Source organism: Betta splendens, chromosome 19 (genome assembly GCF_900634795.4).
Source record: "Betta splendens chromosome 19, fBetSpl5.4, whole genome shotgun sequence".
Classification (NCBI taxonomy): Eukaryota; Metazoa; Chordata; class Actinopteri; order Anabantiformes; family Osphronemidae; genus Betta; species Betta splendens.
In genome coordinates, this window is record NC_040898.2 from 16,117,939 (window position 1) to 16,131,263 (window position 13,325).

The following is a 13,325-nucleotide window of genomic DNA, read 5'->3' on the forward strand; positions in this document are numbered from 1 at the left end:
ACACACTACAGACATGTAGGGTCTAAGTTAATGCCAAATAAAATTAGTAAACTGATGTGTGTTGTTGCAGTAGTTTTACACCATCAGCAGGACCGAACCGTCCAGCTTGGGCCAACACACCATAGCGCTGTGGCGGGCTTTTATTTTGTAGGTGCCTACAGGAAGCCCTGCGTTTGCTCCCGCGGGGTGACAGACGTCAGCCACTTCAAATCCCGGATCGAGGTTGCCCTAGCAACTCAGACACTGCACCAATCAGAGGAAGGTAAACAAACGCACACCCACCCCCTGCTCCATGTCTTCGCCACTGGAGCGGGAGCCGCAGAAGCCTCGTCCTGGCTCCTAAAACCCAAGTGTAGGATTTTACTTACGTGCGTAAAAGCGCGGCGCGTCTGACGGCGCAGTCACCGCATCGGGTCGGTGTCCACTGTGTCTCTCCTGGGCTGGATTCCAACCCGACTTCCTAACAGCTCGCGCAGAACCGCGCAGAGTCTACGTCGTGCGTCTTAGAGGGATTTGTCCGTGGCGTCGCTGAGCCCGAGGGGGGGCTGCTGGTGTCCGGCTGCTCTCATCATGGGACGCGGCAGCTGGCGCCTGGTGCAGCGATGAGCCACAGAAGCAGCCCGGCCAGGCCCTACGACTTTCTGCTCAAGTTCCTGCTGGTGGGGGACAGCGACGTCGGGAAGGGCGAGATTCTGGCAAGTCTGCAAGACGGAGCCTCCGAGTCTCCCTACGGCTACAACATGGGTGAGGGAGAGGTTCGGCGAACAGAACCCCGATAATGAACCTGTCCAGTAAAAGTAATGTAAAAATACTCATCCAACGCTGATGGAGCTGCGTCACATAGGATTATTGTCCCTGATCTTAAATGAGATGTGTGGGCTGTTAATCAGGCTCTGACTCATTATCCACATCACACTTTAACTGGTGTCAGTTGTTTTATTGTTTGTGCCACATGTTTGTTTCTCGTCAGAGCTGCTGAAACACATTCTGTCCCTCTGATTGTGGAACCATAAGAGGCAGAGATCGTGTTATGGGAGACTCACCGATCATTCGACTGCTTTTCACGTGAATAGAATGTAAACAAAGTGGTCCCGTTGCTGTGACGTCACCAAAGTTCACAAAGCTGAACTCAGCTCCGATCAGCTGACGCATTGATTACCTGCCATGTATTCACCACTGACTAAAACAGAGCAACAATGCAGTAATAGAAGTCAAAGCAAATATTTAGTTCAGAGTTAATTTCTTCATCCAGTGGCTGCTGCTCCTGACTCCGTCCTTCTCAGCAGGACTCGTCCACTGTGTTGTACTGCGTCTCTGTTGACTGACTGTAAACACTCTTTGTCGCGCAGTTGCAGAGAACTCGTTGTTTGAGTTAGTGTGAGCCGACATTTGATCCTGATTTTAATCATTGAGGCATTTAGCTCGAGGCGACGCCTATAGTCAGGAGGTCAAAGGTCAGGGGTGCAGGAAAACATCAGGATGAATGGATGAGAGGAGCTTAGAGAAACCCAATCCAGAGCTGAGTGTTGTTGTTTGGCCTGTGGCAGCGTTTCATACAGAACCAGACATAGCTGCGGTTCGTGGCGCAGCTTCAGGCCTCATGGCGGTCCTGAAGGGTCTTTGCACCTCAGCTAGACCAAGGGGGAGCTGCTGTTACAGACTGTGGTGGGGAGACGGAGCCAAAACCACATCGGGAAGCCATGATTACAGCTCTGAGAAGACGCAAGCTCGGAGAAATGCACACACACACACAGCGGAACGGACCCTGATTCTGCTTCAGTTTGCCCTGACCACAACTTTCAGCTGCTGATAGGATCCAATTCCATTGATTCCTGTGTCATTAGAACGATGTTGTGTAATTTCAGAAGAACACTTTGCTCTGACACGTCGTAACAAACAGCCTGTACCAGCGCGATGCTGGAAGCAGCTCGGTGGGGGATGATGACGCTGATGTTGTTGCCAGGAGAAACTGACTCACTACTTTGAGAGTGTGTGAGCGTCCATACAGGCATCTAGTTTAATGGACCAGCGCCAGTCCTCAGTCCATTTTCCTGAGTTCTAATTATCTGTTGTGTGACCTTTGACCTTCATTCTAGAGTTCAAAGTTGCTTCTTGTTTTACCTAGCGTGGTAATTACACTGACCTACCAGTTCTGGTTCTGGTTCTGACCTTGATGATGATAAATAAGCTTCCAGCCAGCAGGCAGCTGCAGCCTGTGCGGTTCCTTGGGTTGATGTCTGCTGACAGAGCTTAGCGCTTATGTAACAACATTTTCCCAAGATGCCCTGGTGTATCAGTGTGTGAGGCTGAACTGGGTTGTGTGACTGTGATGCCTCGTCTGGTGAATGCAGACCAGGCTGAGCCTACATTTAAATCACACTAATACTCAAATCCCAACAGAACCTCTCTTCTGAGCCTCTTCTCAGTTCTGTTCTGTCTGTGTTTCAGGAATCGACTACAAGACGACGACCATCCTCCTGGACGGAAGGAGAGTCAAGCTGCATCTATGGTACTGAGCCGGCAATGGGTCGGTGCTGGTGTCGGCCCTGAAGCTAAACGGACTGGCTGACTGATGTTTCTGTTTATTCTAATGCTCTTAAATGACGCGTTCTGCAGCATCCAGGCATCGCAGGCCTATTTTTAGAAGCTTTAGCTTTTAGCAGAGTGAATGTTTTGAGTGGCTGATGTGTTGGGCTAAATCCTCATGACTCAGACACTTCGATAGAAACACTCTCCGCCCTGAGCCTCCACCACCACCAGCTTGTGATGATCCCATATTGCTTTGTTTGTTCAGTCAGCCACCAAACCAGAACCAGAACATTCCCACTTTGTGTGTGCTGTCTGTTCCATCAGGGACACTTCGGGCCAGGGCCGGTTCTGCACCATCTTCAGGTCCTACTCCAGAGGAGCACAGGTAATCATCAGCTCTCACTTAGTTCAGCTGAAGCTCAGCAGCATTGGGTGGGTGTGAAGGATCTCACACACACAATGAGTTGTCGTCAGTCATCGCCAACTGAGGAGACATTGCCATGGCAACAGTGACACTGTTACAAAGCTGATTACGATCAAGTTTCCACAAGTTTTTAGTTCATGTCGGGTCAGAGACTCCTGCTTGTTGTGATTTTGTGTGTCTGTTATTACTGTGTCTTTATTGACACTGACTTACATCATAGACATTGACTTGTGTTGTTCTATGTTGAGTGAGATTTGGCCAATGACTCTCCTCCTCCTCAGGGTGTGATCCTGGTCTATGACATTGCCAACCGCTGGTCCTTTGACGGGATCGACAGGTGGATCAAGGAGATCGACGAGGTAAGTGATCACGAGCATCACCACAAGCTTTTCACCTCATCAACTGTCTTCATGCTGCCCTTGCTGTTCCTCCTTTACCCAGCATGCACCTGGAGTGCCTAAGATCCTTGTCGGGAACCGTCTCCACCTGGCCTACAAGCGTCAGGTGACCACGGAGCAGGCGCAGGTGTACGCCCAGAAACTGGGTGTGACCTTCTTTGAGGTGAGCCCGCTGTGCAACTTCAACATCACGGAGTCATTCACAGAGCTGGCTCGCATCGTGCTAATGAGACACGGCATGGAGCGGCTGTGGAGGCCCAACAAAGGTCAGAACTCATCCCTCCAACCCGGAACGCTCCACGTCTGAGCTGTAACACACAGGAGCTGAACTCTTACTCTTCTCTGTCTCTCCTTCAGTGCTGAGTCTGCAGGAGCTGTGCTGCCGCTCCATCGTGTCCTGCACCCCCGTCCACCTGGTCGACAAACTCCCCCTCCCACTGGCTCTCAAGTCCCACCTCAAGTCATTCTCCATGGCCAACGGCCTCAACGCCCGCATGATGCACGGCCGCTCGTACTCTGTTATCGCCAGCACCTCGGCCCACCACGGCGCCACCAAGAGGACGGGAGGGACACTGCTAAAGAAAACCAAGCTGAGCCGACCCCCACCGCTCAGCCCGTCAGCCCAGAGCTGCAGGAACAGCTGCAAATCATCCTAAGAGCTAAGAGACGCTGCTGCTCCCATTTGATTAAAGAGCAGAAACAGGAGGTGCAAATAAATGTGTGACATTTATTTCTTCTAAAAAAGGATGCGCGTTGCTTCAGGCATCCCTCTGCTCCGGTTATAGCTCATCAGTCGGGAATGATTCGGTCCAGACCGTCACACATTGGTCATTAGGACTGACGTCAGGGTTTATTGTTCTAAAGGATCAACAAGCTTCTGACGAGCATGAGGTTGACCAGAAGCTGCTGGTACAGAACCAGGTGCAGAACCAGTTCACACAACGGAACTTTGTGGTTCTGCTGCTTCAGCTGTTAAAGCCTGGAAACAAGTCCTGAAGAGAAAACCAGAATGTATGAGACGTGACTTTTGCACATGTGCAACATAAAGCTTTTTCCCTAAATCTTTCCTACTCACAATCTTGGTTTCTTTCTGACAGCAGTTTTAATAATGTTCATATGAGTCAATGGTTGTACAATAACCCTCTACATGTTGCTGCCTCCTGAGCAATGAGTTGTGTTTAATCTCTTCAGCTTCTTGTAGGATGTTTCCTACACAACATAGACAATGACACGCAGATTTGTACATATCAGCACTTTGTACTGTATTTTGCACACAATTCTCAAACCATGTGAAGACATTTTTACTTGCAGTATTTATATCATTTTGTGATGCGATGATGACGTTTGTGTCCATTTCCAGTGGGATGTGTTCTAATTTTCCTGACGCCTGCACCAAAGACTGTTTTACACGGTGGAACTTTGCTTAATAAATCCTCCCACAGTAATAACGTCTGTGCATTTTTTAAACCAAAGTTGTGTTGTTAGATGAATAAATAGCCCGATCCGAAGCTTCTGTACCCACAGTAAATACAGATGAACCATTTCTATCTTCTATTTTCATCACTAGAACCTACTGATCCATTAGTCCATCCACAGACAGACGACAGCCAGCAGATCCTTCAGGATGGATGTGTTCATTTGCTCCGATAGTTCTAATGAAGCTGAGTCGGTTCTGGAGCTGTTCTATGCACCCATATTAGTGGAGGTATACTAATTGAAGAAGAGGAAGAAGAAAACTAAAAAATAAATAATAATAATAAGAAGAAGAAAACTAAAAAATAATGAGCAGCAGCAGACAAAACAAATTGAAGAAGCAGCGGCTAGGGGGCGGTAATGCACCGTTAATGATGCCGGCCGCCGTTATACAAATAGAAGAAGAAGCAAACGAAGACGAAGAAGAATGTAACGCATTGGAAGCAGTAATGTTCGTTGGTTGTCGTTTGTTGTCGTTTGTTGTTGTTGATGTGCGCAGCTTTCATTTTCATCTCGCAATGCGACAGGTGCAGGTCGTGCTTATTACAGCGTAGCTTGGTGTTGGTTCTGTTTATGCAGCGTTCACACGTGTTTCAGGTCATGTTGGATCGGTTTACTACCTGCTGAGATCCGTCTAATCACTGGTCCCAGTAGTCTGTGTCCTAGCCTCGTCCTGTGATCAGTATAATATATGCTGGGATCAGTGTAATACCTGCTGCTTTACTTCTGGGTTCAGTACTTTGTATCTGGTATGAACCAGTATCTGGTTCTGATGCCTTTCCTGTGATTCCCCAGTCTGGAGGCAGAATGAGCGTCTGGTGCTGGCTGCTGATCCCATGTCTCTTCACCTCGTCCTCAGCTCACAACGACTTCTTCACATCCATCGGTGAGATTGTCAGGCTGAGTTCTCCAGCTTCAGAGTTTGAACTGACTGCAGCTCAGCCTTCGTAACAGTCTGACTGTCAGCGGAAACATGTGCTACGTGTGTTTCCTCAGGACAAATGAGCGACCTGCTGTTCACGGAGAAGGACCTGGTCTCCTCCCTGAAGGACTACATCCGAGCTGAGGAGGACAAACTGGAGCAGATCAAAAAGTAAGAGACTTCAGAGGAACCTCAGGAAACCTTCCTGAACCTGGCCCTGATTGGGCTTGACTGAGGTTCATGCTGGGTTGTTTGAAAGGTTAATCTGCTAAACACCGCCGTGCTCCCTCTGGATCAGTCACTGCTTGCTTTAGTTTAGTGTTTTCCAGGCCGTATGAGTTGAGTTAGAGGGGTTGTAGTAGTGGGGAACTGCGTGTCCTCACATACATGTGTTTTTGTGCAGATGGGCCGACAAACTGGACGTTCTGTCCTCTGCAGCGACTCAGGACCCTGAGGGATTCCTGGGACACCCAGTGAACGCCTTCAAACTGATGAAGAGACTCAACACAGAGTGGGGCGAGCTGGAGAGCCTGGTGTTGACTGACATGTCTGACGGTGCACACTCATCCTTTCATATCAGATCAATGTGTTTATACTGGTACAGACACTGGGTCCAGGGCTTAAAGTGGCAGCACAGTAGCAAGACCCTCTGACCTTTGACCCTGGAACAGCTCGAGAAGAACATTCATCAATCTGTTCCGGAATGAAGAAAATATGGGACAAGCGTCACATTCACAATCACCGCTTCTGGTTCCTTGTAGCTCTGTGTGTTAGTCTTTGCCTTTAGAAAAATGGAGCAGCCCATGACTTCATAACTTCTACCGTTTCAGTGTTCATTTCCAACCTCACCATCCAGAGGCAGCACTTCCCCAATGACGACGACCAGATCGGAGCTGCCAAAGCTCTGATGAGGCTTCAGGACACCTACCAGCTGGACACCAGCAGCATCTCCTCTGGACAGCTGCCAGGTCAGGCCCTGGGCTCAACCTTGACCAGAACTGTCCAGAGCAAAGCGTTTCAACTTTCAGTCAAGAGTGTACATTGAAATCTGTCTTGACTCTTTTTGTTCTTCAGTCTAAACATTCGCCGTCCTCTCTCTCAGGCTTGTCCTCACTTGACTCGCACCGAACCACTCTGACCGTGGATGACTGCTTCGACCTGGGCAAGGTGGCGTACCTGGAGGCCGACTACTACCACACTGAGCTATGGATGGTCCAGGCCCTGAATCAGCTTGAGCAGGGAGAGGTGTCCACAGCTGTGGACACCGTCACCATCCTGGACTACCTGAGCTACTCAGTGTACCAGCAGGGGGCGCTGCAGCAGGCGCTGCACTTTACCAGGAGGCTGCTGGAGCTTGGTCAGTCATACAAATGTTCCTCTTCACAGTTTTGATGACTGACTTATCTGACTCCTATGTTTTTGTGTATAGACCCTACTCACCAGCGAGCCATCGGGAACCTGAAGTACTTTAAGTACCAGCTGAGCAAACAGAAGAAGGTGGAGCAGGGTGAGGCCAAGAGGCAGCGGCAGGAGTCCCGGGTTCAGGCTAATGATTACCTGCCGGAGAGGAAGACGTACGAGCAGCTGTGTCGCGGCGAAGGCGTCCGCATGGTGAGGAGAGCGGCACACGCTCATTGACAGATGTCCCCTGTCATAAGACCCTCTCCTTACTGACAGAGCCCCCGCAGGCAGAGCCGCCTCCTCTGCCGTTACCATGACAACAACCATCACCCGAGGTATGTGATTGGCCCAGTAAAGGAGGAGGACGAGTGGGATCGCCCACGCATCGTCCGATACCACGACATCGTGTCGGACAAAGAGATGGAGAAGGTGAAAGAGCTGGCGAAACCCAGGGTGAGTCCCATCATCAACAGGCCCGAGGATCCAGCTTCCGATGAGCTCATGTCTGACTAACATGCTTTCACTTTGTTATTGTGATTATTAGTGTAGGTACATAAATACCAGCATGATCCACCTCAAATATGACCTGAGCACCACTACATATGTCATGTATGACTTTCCACAGGGTTTAATTGACTAGTGACCTGCCTTCGCCCCTCTCTCTCTCTGCCTCTCTGTCTGTGTTTTCTGATGTGGGCTAGCTCAGGCGTGCCACAGTTCATGACCCTCAAACCGGCAAACTGACCACGGCCCATTACAGAGTCTCCAAGAGGTAAGAGCTGGAGGAGGAGTCGTCCAGTGAGACCTGTGCCTTCTACCCTGAAGGACTCACCTTCTGTACTTCCCTCCTCAGCGCATGGCTTGGAGCCTTTGAACACCCGGTGGTGGAGACCATCAACCAGAGGATCGAGGACATCACAGGTCTGGACATTACCACAGCCGAGGAGCTGCAGGTAACTCCAGCCTGTTTTATCAGTGAACTGAGCAGAAAGTTATAGAACACCAGTCTTTAGTTATAGTTGATATGAAAATAAAATATTAGATTTATTAAGTCAATGTATTTAAAAGACGTTAATTGTTGTTGGGGATCTTTAAATTACTTTTAAGGTGGTCCATTTACGCTCCTTTGCTTAGTTTCAGTGTGACACATGTCTGACTTAAATAACTGGCTACTCCTATCTTTGCAGGTTCATCAGCTATAATGAATCTGTGACTGTGTTGCTGCAGGTGGCGAACTATGGCGTGGGGGGACAGTACGAACCTCACTTTGACTTTGGACGGGTATATAGACATTAGTCCTTGCAGGCCTGCTCACCTGGACCAGCTGTGTGTTACAATCTTGCTGTGGCTTTTGCAGAAGGACGAACCGGATGCTTTTGAGGAGCTGGGGACAGGAAACCGAATCGCCACGTGGCTTCTTTACGTCCGTAACGTCACGCTTGCTGAACATACCATCTGCTGAAGGTTGGTCGGCTTGAATAACGCTTTCCTCCTGCTTGTTACAGATGAGTGATGTGGCAGCAGGGGGCGCTACGGTCTTCACTGATGTGGGAGCCGCCGTCCAACCCAAAAAGGTACGGTCTGGTTCTGATCTGTTCTGCAACACATCTGGACGCTGTGACTCGACTGATCTGTGTGTCTGCAGGGGTCGGCCGTGTTCTGGTATAATTTGTACCTGAGTGGAGAAGGAGACTACCGGACCAGACACGCTGCCTGTCCTGTTCTGGTCGGAAACAAGTGGGGTGAGTCCAGACAGACAGTAACACCTCTAACCTGTGAGTACGTCAGAGAAGATTTTGTATCATTGACTTGGTGTGTAACAACCAAACAAAAGGCCCAGTCCGGTTACTCAGATCAGGACAGCACCAGGAAAACCAAGATTCCTAAAGTCTGACTAGGCTGTGGTGCTTTGACTGCGGTGCCAGTTACTGAGGTTTCACCTGGTTTTGGTGGGTATTTTTTTCTGTGTCTCTACAGTATCCAATAAGTGGATCCATGAACGAGGGCAGGAGTTCAGGAGGCGCTGTGGCCTCCAGGAGACTGACTAACCCACAACTGCTCTGCTCCTCCTCCTCAGCCTTTCTGTGCAGCTGCCTGTGTTTAGAAACTTTTCTCTGGGGTGCATCACTGGGTAAAGTTTTGAGCTGATGATCAACGTTTCCTGAACCATTCGTCCTCACACAGACTAAATCAAACACACTTTGAAGTGTTAATGTTCACTCAAACTAAACATGCAGTCATACTTATGGTTAAAGCCATTAAACTTTGTGATGCTGATTTGCTGATGATGCATCATTTGCATGTGAGGCTGCTCATCAAGGGAAACCTGTAATGTAGTTACACCAGCTTCATGGGTTTAAACCACATGATCAATCAAACCTTCATTTACCACCTTTTTAAAATAAAAGATCATGAATGAATCAGTGCTAACATTTCACTGCATTACCAGATTTTTACACCGCTACCATGGAAACCCCTCCAGGTTCACTCCCTGTCGGCCCCGAACAGTGTATTCGCTGGCTGAACTGTGGAACATTACTCAGGAAACCATGAATTGTTGGTAATGATTGATGCTCTGCTCACTAGATTCCGAGTCTTCTTTCAAGACTAAAGACAATGAAACGAAGAAGCCAGGTTCCTGGTGTCCAAGCAGCAAAGTAATGAGATCACCAGACCCCCCCCCCAACACACACACACACACACACACACACACACACACACACACACACACACAAACGGGGTCAGTCCCTCCTTTTCAAAGCAGACCTGTCTCCTCCTCTGTTCAGTTGTCTGCCTGTTATTTATGCAAAGGAAACACTGTGTGTAAATCTGGTTGTTTCTGGTCAGAATTAATAAATGAAGTGATTTATCAGTTAACACGCTGTTCAGAGCATTGCTTATGGGTTGTTTCATGCTGTGGTCTTGCTGTGATTTGCCCAGCTTTGTGGCTCACTGTGGCTGTTTTCACTGTGGCACGTCTGATCAGGTGACGGCTGCTGAATAACAGCCAGTGGATGCTCACCAGGGGTTTTCTCTGACTTTACCTTAGGCTGGGCAGTGTTTCATTGATGCCTTTCGATTATGACTCATGGAAAAACAAAAGGTCTTTATATGCAGTTTCAATCTAATTTAGTGTAAAATTCTGCCTGAAATATGTAAAATAAAATCTGCATAGAATCAGTTAAAGCAGAGGTTTTCAACTCTGCTCCTCGAGAGCCACAATCCTGCTGGTTTTCCAACTCTCCCTGCTGATTACCTTGATCAGGTGTGTCAGTTAGCTGCTGATCAATATCAGCTGAGGCAGGGAGAGTTAGCAAACCAGCAGGACTGTGACTCTCGAGGACCACGGTTGCAGGTCCTTAAGTTTAAAGAAAGAAACAACCAACATCAGGTCATTTACTAGATCAAATAATTGATGCTCTAGATGAATAATAAGTTGATTGTCTTGAAGTTGTCTTGAAGACGAGGCGTTCAGGGGCCCATCAAGGCTCCGGCAGGCTGTAATCCGACGGGTGGTTTCCCTCCCGGAGGCGCCCGAAGCATCCGAGCAGCAGGTCCACGGCGGTGCCGACTGTGGACTGGACGTCCCTCTCTGTCTGGGCCCTCAGAGGATTCACCTCCACCATGTCCACCGCCGACAGCAGGCCTGCAGGGCGGAAAGGCAGGTTTACCCGGGCCTGGGACCTCGCAGCCCGACCCGGGCTGCTACAGGCTGTGCTGTGAGTCTGCTCGTGGTGCGGGTTGGAGGTCACTGTCTGCGGTGAGTCTCATACACCTGATACCTGTCTGACACAGCTGCTCCGTCACGTAGACCCCCTCCCGGTAGGTGAGGCCTCCAACCACAGGTGTGCCCGTGGCAGGTGTGACAGATGGGTCGATGGCGTCGATGTCGAAACTCAGGTGAATGGGTTTCTTCTGTCTGAACACAGGAAATGCTTGGGTATAACAGGAAACACTGCAGGTGAGGCTGGGCAGAGCTGGTGTTTACTTGGCAGACAGGTAGTCGCAGGTCTCCTCCATGACTCTGGCCACGCCGAGCCGATCCACCTCCGTCATGCAGAACAGCTTCACGCCGAGCAGCTTCAGGATGCAGCTGTGGACAGATCACAGACGGTCAATTGGCTGAAGGTCGGTGTTGGACGCGCGCCAGTGCCGGGGCTGAAGCTCACTGCTCTCCTGGATCCACATCTCTCAGGCCGATGTAGACCACATCTCTGGCGGAGACGCACGGTTTGATCCAGGAGAAGTTCGGTAAGATGGGAATCTACCAAGGAAGACGTCAGGGTTAAACCAGGCGGTGGCGGTTGGTTCTAAGTGGTTCTGGTTTTACGGAGCCACCTTGGACTGCAGCTCATGGAGCAGGTAGGACATGGGCTGTCCGTGGATGTTTCCTGTGGGCGTGGTCAGCGGCGTGTTGATGTCGGCGTGCGCGTCGACCCAAACCACGCTGAGGTTCCCCACCAGCGCCGAGTGACCGTGGATGGATCCGATCGCCAGGCTGGACACAGACAAAGCCCGGGTCACTACCCAACTCCCCCCCCGGGTCCCTGCTCCTGACAGGCCTCCTGTGGAACCTGACCTGTGGTCTCCTCCCAGTAGCACCGACGTGTGCCCGTCTCTCTTCACCTTCTGCACCGCCTCCGACAGCCTCCGGTTGGCGCTGCCCACAGCTCGCACACTCCTCATAAGCCCCAGGGACTCGTCACCGGCCACCTCCTCGAAGGTCAGGTTCCCATAATCCTTCACTGCACAGCCTGCAAACACATGCGTTCACCATCAGGGGAATGTCCAGATGCTGCGACTGAGGCCAGACATGCTGCCTTCAGGAACTGTGGGAGTTTCAGGGTGCATGTTTGAACAGAACATTTAAAGCCTGCGTCACAAACGATACACGTTTGTCAAATTTCAACTGTTTATTCGTTCACCTGTTGCACATTCAAGGAGAGAAAAGGCTGTGACAAGTTTCCCAGAACAGGTGAACATTAACATGACATTGTGTCTGTGTGGAGATCATTTGAGTTGTGGTTTTAACAGAGCGTGAACCTCAGTGTGATCAGTCACTAATCAAACATCTGCTTCTGTGGTCTCGTCTGCGTGAAATCCAGCACATTAAAGATTAATCTGGCGTTTCCCAACCCGGTGGCCAGTGACCTCCTGCTGAGAGGCCCGAACCCCAGCGTTAGAGCCGTTTATAGGAGGGTTGAACTTCTGTGTGCTCAGTCCCCTGCTGTTCACACAGCTCCAACCATATCAGGCTCGACCGTGGTGGGCTTCATCAGCAAAATGATGAGTCAGCATACAGAGAGGAAGCACAGAGGCTAACGAACTGGTGTAATGACAACAAAGGAGACCGTTGTTGACCTCAGGAGTGACCGCTCTCCACTGTGGCTCCTCTGTAGAGATTGTCCTGAGTGTCCACCTGGAGGAGGACCTCAGCAGGTCCCTCAACCAGGTGCCTGCACAAAAAAGCCCAACAGCACCTTTTCTTCCTGAGGCGGCTGAGCAAGGCGCCCACCACCAGTCCTCACCACCACAGAGAGCACACTGAGCAGCTGCATCACTGTCTGGGTTTTGCACCATCGCAGACAGCCAGACTCTACAGCAGACAGTACAGACAGATCTCAGGGATCTCCCTCTGTTCCGCTACTTATCGCTACTACTGAACCTCAAACCCTGAATGTGTCCAGCACCTGAGTTGCAGCTGGTTTCAACTGGAAACTAGGTAAAATTGAACATTTAAATATATAAATGTTTTATAGATGTTACATTCATCACTCGTATGTATAAAGCACAAATCCCTGTGTTTATAGATTTGGTGACATGGGACCGTGTGTGTATGTCACCCTGTTGGTTGAGTCTGTGCACCAAGCCTGCGGATCGGATCAGGTCCGGTCCTCTCTCCACTCCGGCTCTGGGCTGCAGCAGCAAGAGCAGAACCTCATCATCGTCGTCGTCGTCAGTGCCGTCACAAAGCTGGGCCCTCCCTCCTGCTCCTCACCTGTCCGCGGGAGAAAGGTGCTCCGATGATCCCCGCTGACTGCTGCGCCTGATGATGACGATGATCATGATGAAGGCTCCGTCTGGAAACGCACCTTCCGAGCAGCAGCAGCGTCCCTACGCACTTCATGTTTACTCCTAGACGTTCGGATCTACCGGAGGGTATTTTAAACCGTGTGTG

At 50.2% G+C, this 13,325-nt stretch overlaps 3 protein-coding genes across 6 annotated transcripts; 2 read left to right on the forward strand and 1 right to left on the reverse strand.

The window, feature by feature from the left end:
* The first annotated feature begins 224 nt into the window (after positions 1–224).
* Positions 225–5,711, forward strand: rab40b (RAB40B, member RAS oncogene family). The gene is made up of 7 exons (XM_029133460.3): positions 225–744; positions 2,449–2,509; positions 2,854–2,914; positions 3,235–3,312; positions 3,395–3,617; positions 3,709–5,351; positions 5,620–5,711. The coding sequence occupies exons 1-6, from the start codon at positions 603–605 to the stop codon at positions 4,005–4,007; spliced, it is 864 nt and encodes a 287-aa protein (XP_028989293.1). The 5' UTR covers positions 225–602; the 3' UTR covers positions 4,008–5,351; positions 5,620–5,711.
* On the forward strand, positions 5,184–10,024 carry LOC114845445 (prolyl 4-hydroxylase subunit alpha-1-like). 3 transcript variants are annotated; one of them, XM_055504234.1, is made up of 15 exons: positions 5,184–5,270; positions 5,620–5,710; positions 5,821–5,917; positions 6,150–6,301; positions 6,577–6,714; positions 6,849–7,103; positions 7,176–7,357; positions 7,424–7,600; positions 7,849–7,919; positions 8,001–8,100; positions 8,375–8,428; positions 8,505–8,570; positions 8,653–8,721; positions 8,793–8,889; positions 9,125–10,024. In XM_055504234.1, the coding sequence occupies exons 1-15, from the start codon at positions 5,196–5,198 to the stop codon at positions 9,193–9,195; spliced, it is 1,695 nt and encodes a 564-aa protein (XP_055360209.1). In that variant the 5' UTR covers positions 5,184–5,195; the 3' UTR covers positions 9,196–10,024. The 3 variants fall into 3 exon arrangements, with proteins under 3 accessions (XP_055360209.1, XP_028989286.1, XP_028989285.1); XM_029133453.3 differs by having other exon boundaries at positions 5,230–5,275; XM_029133452.3 differs by having other exon boundaries at positions 5,242–5,351.
* A 505-nt stretch (positions 10,025–10,529) lies between these two features.
* On the reverse strand, positions 10,530–13,303 carry arg1 (arginase 1). Of its 2 annotated transcripts, XM_029133457.3 has the most exons (8): positions 13,146–13,303; positions 12,991–13,063; positions 11,727–11,901; positions 11,486–11,645; positions 11,317–11,411; positions 11,136–11,240; positions 10,930–11,066; positions 10,530–10,793 (listed from the first exon to the last, which is right to left on the reverse strand). In XM_029133457.3, exons 1-8 carry the CDS (start codon positions 13,272–13,274, stop codon positions 10,630–10,632), a joined length of 1,038 nt encoding a protein of 345 aa, XP_028989290.1. In that variant the 5' UTR covers positions 13,275–13,303; the 3' UTR covers positions 10,530–10,629. The 2 variants fall into 2 exon arrangements, with proteins under 2 accessions (XP_028989290.1, XP_028989291.1); XM_029133458.3 differs by lacking the exon at positions 12,991–13,063 and having other exon boundaries at positions 13,146–13,278.
* Positions 13,304–13,325: the final 22 nt, after the last annotated feature.

Bases quoted from the DNA above. Each gene is read 5' to 3' on its own strand.
- rab40b (XM_029133460.3), top strand. From the start codon at position 603: ATGAGCCACAGAAGCAGCCCGGCCAGGCCCTACGACTTTCTGCTCAAG. The intron at 2,510-2,853 runs GTACTGAGCCGG...CTGTTCCATCAG, and splicing joins AGAGTCAAGCTGCATCTATG to GGACACTTCGGGCCAGGGCC. The intron at 3,313-3,394 runs GTAAGTGATCAC...TCCTTTACCCAG, and splicing joins GGATCAAGGAGATCGACGAG to CATGCACCTGGAGTGCCTAA.
- arg1 (XM_029133457.3), bottom strand. From the start codon at position 13,274: ATGAAGTGCGTAGGGACGCTGCTGCTGCTCGGAAGGTGCGTTTCCAGA. The intron at 11,646-11,726 runs GTCAGGTTCCAC...GTCTGTGTCCAG, and splicing joins CTACTGGGAGGAGACCACAG to CCTGGCGATCGGATCCATCC. The intron at 11,412-11,485 runs GTGGCTCCGTAA...CTTCCTTGGTAG, and splicing joins TCCATGAGCTGCAGTCCAAG to ATTCCCATCTTACCGAACTT.
- LOC114845445 (XM_029133452.3), top strand. From the start codon at position 5,274: ATGTTCGTTGGTTGTCGTTTGTTGTCGTTTGTTGTTGTTGATGTGCGC. The intron at 6,302-6,576 runs GTGCACACTCAT...CTACCGTTTCAG, and splicing joins GTTGACTGACATGTCTGACG to TGTTCATTTCCAACCTCACC. The intron at 8,890-9,124 runs GTGAGTCCAGAC...GTGTCTCTACAG, and splicing joins TCTGGTCGGAAACAAGTGGG to TATCCAATAAGTGGATCCAT.